This window comes from Diadema setosum, chromosome 2, assembly GCF_964275005.1.
Source record: "Diadema setosum chromosome 2, eeDiaSeto1, whole genome shotgun sequence".
Lineage (NCBI taxonomy): Eukaryota > Metazoa > Echinodermata > Echinoidea > Diadematoida > Diadematidae > Diadema > Diadema setosum.
This window is the reverse complement of record NC_092686.1, coordinates 46,019,610-46,029,415: the sequence shown is the minus strand read 5'-3', so window position 1 is coordinate 46,029,415 and position 9,806 is coordinate 46,019,610. Positions and strand designations below refer to the sequence as shown.

General features: G+C 43.7%; 1 protein-coding gene across 1 annotated transcript; it reads right to left on the bottom strand.

Moving 5' to 3' along the window:
• Positions 1–7,711: 7,711 nt before the first annotated feature.
• Positions 7,712–8,758, bottom strand: LOC140245689 (craniofacial development protein 2-like). Its single transcript, XM_072325234.1, has one exon. The coding sequence runs from the start codon at positions 8,756–8,758 to the stop codon at positions 7,712–7,714; it is 1,047 nt and encodes a 348-aa protein (XP_072181335.1).
• Positions 8,759–9,806: the final 1,048 nt, after the last annotated feature.

The window sequence follows — 9,806 nt, the reverse complement described above, 5'->3', positions numbered from 1 at the left end:
TCAAAGTCATTAGGCGTTTTCACATCAGCCCGATGTCTCGAAATAGCGCGCTATTTTCTGACTTGGGAAATTAACCCGATCACGAAATAGCGTGCTATTTGATAATGTGAATACAAATTAGCGCGCTAATTGATTGAGAAAATTTTTCGAGTCCAACTCGGGAAATTTCCGAAATAGCAGGATAGTTAATGCGAAAAGCGCGCAATTTGATAATGTTTGGGCCGATGTGAATAGGAAATAAAATAGCGCGCTAATTTGCAATCGCGAAAAATATCTCGAGCTTGGATTTTTATTGGGCTGATGTGAAAACGTCTACTCTTCCATAGAGTTTTGGTATGTGAAGACCAAAGAAGCTGTTTTTCAGCCCATGGACCTACTATGGACATTCATCGCTCGTTAATTCGTGCACCTGTTTCTGTCAAAAGCGTCACGAAAACATTTTGAACATGCTTTCCTGCTTTGAATGATCCAGTCTTGTCCACCGACAGCCAGCCTGTGTAAAAACAAGACGTCGCTTTGAGAAACCTAAACACTACATGCGCAGAAGATAATACCTCAAGAAAAATGCATGTGCAGTTGTAGTGTATATTGCGAAATCATCGCTAAAGCAATTTCATTTGCGAAATACAAGTACTTTACCAGTGGTGGATCCAGATGGGGGCGCAACCGGCGCACGCCCCCCCCCCCTTTATTTTTCGTGAAAACAAAAGAAATAAAAAGAAAAAATGAAATGAAACCCGGAAGTGGCACCAGAAATATTAGTTGCAACCCCCCTTACAGAATTCCTGGATCCGCCCCTGCTTTACAAGAAAACGCAAATAATTAGGCAGGTTGACTGTGTTTTGTAATCTATTCTCCCCCATTTTTTTATTTTATTTATTTTTTTTTTGCACATTGTTTTGGAGAACAGAGTAATGGACAGTAAAAGTATAGACGACATGCTTAACTGTCTCGCCATTCAGGGACGTTACATGCGTGGCTGCGAGTGTCCGCTTCAGTATAAAATAATAGGGAGCTTTAGATTTTGACGCGCGGACGTTTGAGACGACGAGTGCGCTGGACGTTCTCCTCTCCCCTGCGTCGCGTTGAAAAGTAAATTTAGATTACGCTGGGACACAACGTATAAAAAATAAAATCGCGCCCCCCATGTGTGCATGAAGTAGCTCTCTACGTTGCAAACTGTGCGGACGTAAAACAGCCCAGGGCCCCGTTTTATCAAAAGATAAGATTAACTCCAAGTCAAGATAATCTATGATTAACCTCTCAAGTCAACTCCAAGTCCACTTAATCTATGATTAACTTCCAAATCAACTTCAAGTCCGTTTTATCAAGAGACCCAGAGTTGAAATCCACTTTAACTTCCTTTCAAATCAACTTCAAGTTTTCTCAACCGCTTTTCTCACACTGGAGCGGTTTTGCGGCAGCGGCAGCGGCAGCGGCAGCGGCAGCGGCAGCGGCAGCGGTTTGCCGCTACTCTCTACCGCAGCGGCACGCTATTCAAGCCCTGGTCACAACTCGCCGTGCGTGCTTTTAGTCCGTACGTTCTTGGCGGAGGCCACGGAATTCACGTTTTTTCTAAAAACGTGGGGAGGAAGTGACTAGCGCAGGGAGGAAGTACGTCAACGCACGACACTCGCACGGTTGCGCAGGGTGTCAGTACGTGGCCCGCACGCCACGCCTGGCGATGAGGGGTTACGTGCATCGTACGTTGTGCACGTGGTAGGTGAGTCTGTTGTACGTGCTTACAACTTACAATCTGCGTGCGATTGCCACGTTCTCTTGCGGAGGCTGTAATTACACGTGCTGCTCACGTACGGTATCCCTACTCTGTCGCATGTTGTAAGTGCGTGCAAGTGCGATGATTTTTCCCCCGTCAGATGATAGGGCTATGCCTAATTATAGGACCACCTTCCGAGGTTCTTCAGATGTATAATCATACGTCTTCTCCATACGTGTAAATGGTAGGTGTTTTTTTTTCAATTCAATTCAATTCAACTCAATCATAGTTTATTTCAATCAACGAAAATCAAAAAACATAGTACAACCTTCCAATCAACGAAAATCAAAACATAGTACAAAGTATTCATGTCATGAAATGATGTTGCTCAAACATTTGCAAAAGATTCATGTAGTATCCGAGATAAATTATATAACAACATATATATATATATATATATATATATATATATATATATATACAATAATTAGGAGGAACAATACATATTTACTTCGTGGGCGTGCGGAAAATAGATTCGATTATGGAAAATAGTTTAACCTTCTGTGTGTCATATTCATTAAATTTCATGTCTATAGGTTTTCATATTTTGTTGAAAGAAAATGAGATTGAAATAAATGAACTAAATGAAATATGTGAAATGTGTGCATAATTGACTCACTGACAGAGAAAGGGTTAAAAGGCTATATCAGGTAAAGGACATAATAGGTTACATCACGTATAAAACGGCATTGTATACCTGATGTAGGCTAATAGGCTACTGTCAATATCAGGTATACAATGACATTGTATAACATTATTTTGGTTGAAACATCCTAACACATTGGCACTGGAGGTGAGATGCATATGATTTGCTGTTATGAAGTCTGCCATCTTTCTACCCAGTTTCAGAGGTGGTGGCATTTCAGCCATGGAGGCATTTTTGAGCTAGATTTATCAGCATATTACTAGAACAATGAATGTAGGCTTATGGTTTTGCAGTTTTATCTAAAGTCTGAAGGTGCGGCGTTTGCAATTAAGGCCCTATATAAGGTAATACTGTCATATAAATTTCTTCCTTACTTAATTTCAAAATTATTCTCAATTTCAGAGAATGGTACTGACTTTATCACTGTTCTGCATACACAGTGATGGCCAATGCCTTTTAACCACGCTTGCAGCTCTTAAATGTAACAATTTCTCAAAACTCCAAAAACCTGGTCACTTCATGTACTGACCACTCAGAGCTCAAGATTTGTATATGCTTTGCTTCTTCAAGCAGTTTTTGACTGTGTCTTATGTGCCGCAAAATATGATACAAGTGTATATATATATATATATATAATGATTATATATATATATATATATATATATATATATATATATATATATATATAGATATATATATATTTATATATATATATATAATAACCATGGTCATTACTCATCGCCTACCAGGTAGAAGGGTCCTATAGCATGACATTTTGGTTTGTGACACAATTCGAAAGAGTTTTGAAAGCCCTTTCTATTGATATAACAATCATTTTTCTGTGTATGCGATTTTTTCGATCCCATAATCCTAACAGGGCATCTCTGCCCGGTAGGTGAAATAGAACAGTTATAATTGCCAACATCAGGACATCTTGGAAACGAAATGATGATACTCGTCTGTCGGCTCGGCTCGTGTACATTGCAGAAATCACTGCGCACAACTTGCGTTTTAAGTGCGGAGCAGGTGCTTATTCGGCAAGTTCGGTACGGTCTGCGTGCTCTATTGAACAGTTGAACTCGGGGAAGTGTCGAATAAGCACGGGCTGCGCACTTATTACGTGCTCAACACGTACGTGCTACGTGCGCCGTCCGTCGAGCACGTGACGGTGGGAAAATTTTAAAAGACGCACGGAGTCAGTGAGTTGTACGCACGTTCGCTGTAGAGGGCACGTACGTTGCCCGCACTTAGGGTGAATCCGTAGCCCGAACGCAGCGAAAGTTCCTCGTTTCCTAAAAGTGCCACGGCGTGTCTGCGTGCTCCAAAATCCGTACTGAGGCGGTACTTACTACGTACGCATCCCCAAATTTTGCCCGCGTTTTTTGCAAGTAGACAGCACGCACTTGCAAGTACGGCGAGTTGTGACCACGGCTTCACAGTGGAGCGGTTTGCCGCGCGTAATATGCAAATCAAATTGTTTCCCTTGGCACCTGCAGTTTACTAGTAATCAATTACATAATATGCACATGTATACCGTGAATACATCACCTGGGTCTGAAAATTAACAAAATCCCTTTTCCAAAATGAAACATACAATCGCGGGAATCAAGGATTCGTAACATGCAAGAAGACTATTGGGCAATCACTATTGGAATCTCAGCTTTTCAATTTTTTGCTTAAAGGGATGTTACAGCATTGGTGGAGATGAAAATTGGGCTTGTAACTTTTCGCGAGATACCAAGAAAACACTTATGAAATAGTATAGAACATATCATTTTAAATGGAATTCAAAGTTTATTTGATGAAAATCGGGTTTGGAATTACTGAAACATCCAAAAACAAAGTAAAACAAAGCGATCGTATTAATGTGGGTCCCACACTTTATTAGAATCGCTCTGTTTTGGATATCTCAGCCATTTCAAAACCAATTTTCACCAAATAAACGTTGAATTCCTCATGGAATAACATGCTCTTTCATAATAGGAGGTTTCTCATTATCTTACTAAAAATGTTAGAAACCTGAAATTAGGTCTCAACCAAAACTATACGATCCCTTTAAAATACAAACAAAAACAAAACACACGCGGACTTGTTCAATGAAACTGCAAAATATTCCTTGTGTTACTGATACTTGTATGCACGCAGAAAGGATTGCATCGGACGACTGTCATATATACTGAGACGGCCGTACATAAAAGGTGTACATCTAACAACTCAATACCTCAAAATATAATATGCGAAGGTGACATTTTATGTGTTTTGGGTTTTTGTTTTTTGTTTTGTTTTTTATACCAAATTACTCAGCATCCGACCAAAGTAATATCTTATCTTGCTTCGTGTTGATGTGAATATGACTACATTTTTTTTTTCTGGTGTCGGCAAAGTAGTCAACCGTATGAAAGATGAGCTCTTTAAGAAAATTTAAAAAAAAAATCTTTACTTGTCATTACAGTTTTTACCAATGAACTCTACGGATTGAATGTAATTGTTTGATTTGGTATCTGTAACAGTTCATGCTCTTTCTGGAAGGTTAGTGTAGTAACAAAGGTGATGGGAAGTCACCGTAAAGAATATACTCTGCAATGGATAAGTTTTAGGTAATAATTATGCCCATCATTCAGTCTCCTACTCTCCTACTAGACCTACGAATGTAGAGTATAATGTGGTCCACAACCTGGAACCGGACCAGCAAACTCGCCCACATACTGTACTCCTACCTATGGAAAAACAAGGGTAATATTTTCACTCTCTACAACATGTGTTTCATACTATGCATGGGGAAGAAATTAATGGCGAAAACGAAAACCACACACACACACACACACACACACAATCTCACTTTGGATTTCAAATTCATATATCTGTATATAAACCATCAAATTTACACTTTCAGAACTCTGGATAGAATTTTAACAGACAGTCGATTTCCAAGTGAACCACACAACTGTTGGGTAGAGTGCCAAAAGCCAACTGAGGTTTGATTGATTTAAAGTAAGTTTTGTGGAATTGCACTCAATCATTTCTTCGATTAATTTAACCACCAAATGAAAACATTAGTTAACAAGACTTTTAACCAACTTAATGTTGGTAAATGACAAACATCACTCGAAATACACATCAAACAATACACATCTTCTTCTTCTTGGTTGTCTCTCGAAGTCCGAGGAAGACTAGGTGTTGCGCCCTCGTTGATGTGTTCGCATGTGACTGCGTAGTCCAAAGCTGGAGGCACACACGCGGTTACAGGTGGGACACGGGATGCCAGACGGTGGGACACAGGTAGATGCAGCTTGATGCCGTCTCTCCCGAGCAGCTGCAAGGCGTTGGCGGCGGTTTACTTCAAAGGCAGTTACAGCCTTCTTTGTTAAGGCTCGCCATCGATATCTGTCTACAGCAGCTGTCTCAAGTTCACGGGGTTGTAAATGCGCCCATTTGAGGTTGGCTTTAAGATTGTCTTTATAACGTTTCTTGGGACGGCCTTGATTGCGATTGCCCTGTGACAGCTCGCTATAGAGGAGCTGACGAGGGATTCTTGACTCTTCCATGCGGATGACATGACCGGACCATCGGAGTTGAGCTTGGAGGATTTTGGCTTCAATGCTTGATGTCCTGGCTCTGTCCAAGACCTCTTGGTTTGTGATGCGATCTTGCCATCGAATATGCATAATGGACCGCAGAGAGCGCATGTGGAACTGTTCCAGCTTTTTGGTATGCCTGCGGTACAGGGTCCATGTTTCGCAGCCGAAGAGCAAGGATGACAGGACAACTGCATTGTACACCTTGAGTTTGGTTGAAAGGCGAACGTTTTTGTGTTGTAGGACTTTCGTGCGTAGTCTTCCAAGTGCCAAGCTGGCCATCTGTATTCTTGCTGCTATTTCATTGTCAAGAGTACCGTCACTGGAGAGCGTACTGCCCAGGTATTTGAAGCTTTTGACATTTTTAAGCTGTATGCCATTAACAGTGATGCTTGGCTGGCAGGGTGCACTGTTCGGTGCTGGCTGGAGGAGGACTTCTGTCTTTCTGAGGCTGATTGTAAGGCCAAACATCTTCGACGCTTCAGAGAACTTGTTGACGATCAACTGTAGGTGGTTCTCTCCATGTGCCATCAGAGCACAATCATCTGCGAACAGAGCTTCAAGAATGAGCCTTTCCAGCACCTTTGTCTTTGCTGCCAGGCGTCGCAGATCAAACAACGACCCATCTAATCTGTACCTGATGTAGATGCCAAGGTCAAGGTCTCTGACAGCGTGGAACAGGACTTGTGCGAAGTAGAGGTTGAACAACACGGGGGCGAGCACACAACCTTGCTTTACACCATTGGAGATGGCAAATTTTTCGGAAGGTTCACCATTTGACAGAACCTGACCAGTCATATTTTCATGGAACAGTCTAATGAGTGTAGTGAACTTTGCTGGACAGCCAAGTTTTCTAAGAATTGTCCAGAGTGCTTCCCTGTTGACACTGTCGAATGCCTTTGTTAAATCTATGAAGACAGCATAGAGGTTCATGTTCTGCTCAATGCACTTTTCCTGGACCTGTCTCATAACAAAGACCATGTCGACTATACTACGATTGCGTCGAAAACCACACTGAGTCTCAGGGAGGTTTTTCTCTGCAACTGTGGAGATCAGCCTATTCAGAATGACACGGGCAAGAATTTTTCCAGCAATGGACAAGAGGGATATGCCTCTGTAGTTTCCACAGTCTGCTCTTGAGCCTTTGTTTTTGAATAAGGCAACTATAGTGGCATCACGGAAGTCAGCTGGCATTTTTTCTTCATTCCAGATACTGGTAAGAACATCGTAGAATGCCTCAAAGGCCTGGTCACTGAGTGCCTTGTACACCTCTGCAGGAATACTATCCTGGCCAGATGCCTTTCCTGGGTTCATCTGTTTGATGGCTTTCTTGACTTCGGCTATGGATGGGGGAACATCAAGTTCCTCTTTCACTGTTTGCTGTGGGACCTGATCAAGTGCGGCTTGTTCAACTGCAGACGAGTGATTCAGGAGTTGACTGAAGTGTTTCTTCCATCTCTCATTTATGCCAGCCCTGTCCCTGATCAAGGTGGTTCCATCTGCTGACAGCAATGGACAGGAGCCTGATTTTACAGGGCCAAAGACTGCTTTGATGGAGCTGAAGAACTCTTTAGATTGGTTCGAGTCAGCAAAATTCTGGACCTCTTCAGCTTTTTTCTCCCACCATTGATCTTGCATTTTGCGCAGTTTTTGTTGGGCCTTTTTTTGTAACGACTTGAATCTGTTCTTCTTAGAGATGGAGTCAATGTTGTTCTACCATTCCATGAAAGCCTTGTTCTTTTCTGCAAGCAGCTCATCGATGGCAGCATTGTTCTCATCAAACCATTCCTTGTGGTGTCGCTTCTTGAGTCCAAGCTCTAGCTTGGCAACGTCGGTCAGCACTTCTTTCAACTGGTTCCACTTTTGCATTGGGTCTCCAGTCAATGGTCCAGTGGAAGACAGCTTTTCATTGAGCCTAGATTGGAAATTCTGCAGGATGAAAGGATGCTTGAGTCTGGCTGTGTTGAAGGCAGTACGAACAAGCTTTGGTCGTCTATGGTGATGTGGAGCGATGTGCAAGTTCATGGTGGTGCGGACAAGCCTGTGATCTGTCCAGCATTCAGCTCCTCGCATGACCCTGGTAACACAGACGTCCCGGAGATCTCTCTGTCGAACAATGATATAGTCCATAAGGTGCCATTGTTTTGATCTGGGATGCATCCAGGTAGTCTTGTACTTGTTTGCCAATCTGAACACTGTGTTTGTAATGACGAGGTCAAACTCAGCACACTTACTCAACAGCAGGAGGCCGTTGTTGTTCATCTTGCAAATACCATGTCTACCAAGAACCCTGTCCCATCGACCATGGTCGCTGCCTACTCGAGCGTTGAAGTCTCCTAGAAGGATGATTTTGTCAGTGGCTGGGATCGTATTGAGTATGGAACTGAGGTCGGCATAAAACTCTTCAATTGCTTCCTCTGAACTTGTTAGGGTTGGAGCATATGCACTAATGATTGTTGCATGTCGCTTATGACTGAGGGGTAGGCGTAATGTCATAAGCCGTTCACTGATACCGGTGGGTAGGTCTGAAATTTGTCTCATCAGACTGGTCTTTATAGCCAGGCCAACTCCATGGATCCTGTCTTCATTTTGGGCTTTGCCTTTCCAGAAAAAGGTGTAGCCAGTGGTAGGTTCTGTGAGTGAGCCTTCCTCTGCAATCCGAGTTTCACTGAGGGCAGCAATATCAATGTTGTAGCGTGACAACTCTTTGGCAACTAGGGCTGTTCTCCGTTGCGGCCTTGCTGCATCATCTCTGTCCATGAGGGTACGGACATTCCATGCTCCCAAAAGCAGTTTTGTTTTACTTTCTGTTTGTTTCCTTATATGATTTCGACCGCTGAGTTGGATGATCCTGTCAGCCGCGGTAAACTGACCAGATGCAGTAGGGCAGGCAATGTTTAGGCCACCTTTTCTAGGCCCCTCCCTTACTAGGGTGAGCAGTGCTATCCTAAAGAGGGCTGCTCAGTCGCCCTGGATGCTGCCGAACTTCTCTGCTGCCCTGGGTACATAGAAGAGCGACCACTTGTCCAGAACCGCCTACGTGTGGGATTGCGACTACAACTGCCAGTGGTCACCTCCACCTGTTGCTTCACTGCTCCTCCATCGCCGCAGGACTTTTACAGAAGTTGGGTTACGTGGAAGGTATAGAGCACAACGTAACCTGTGCGTGAATGGGTTTTAAGTGGGAGAACTGTTGCACTGGAGCAAACCCACTCTCTCGGCCTCAGAAGTCAGGTTCCAGTGGCACGAATATACCGTTACGTCTGGGGGCTTCGTTGGCTGCAGTGGATGGCCAGGTCTTCTTTCGTGCTCTGACATGCCCTTCGCACTCCACAGTGCTTTTGCTGAGTCGCCTTCACAGCCGTTGAAACACAAGATTTCTTCCGCCTGGTCCGCCGAAACAGGCTTGGTTAGTTGGTTCAGGTGAGCAAAGTCCCTAGGTGAATGGCCTGCCAAGGCTAACGAGTTCCACCTGCCCGGGTTTTGAAGTCAGAGGTTTCCTTCTCCTGAGGTAGATTTTCAACCAAGGTGTTCAGGGTTGAGGGTTCCACCAGCCCATAGTGGCATGTTTTTTATCGGGGTTGTCTCCCCTAGATCCGCCATGTTCAGCCGTGGTAGGGGCGCCTCGTACAGGCACATGGTCGGTCTTCACCATGAGGGAAGCTGGTGTTTTTTTTGGGACTAGGTCCCATGTATTGCGCTACTCATGGTGCTGGATATGGGGAGACCAGTCTAGGACGCCCAGGGGGCAGAGGGGGCCACCTAGTAAAGGTACTACTCCTCCAGTGATCCTAACCCCCGACAATAC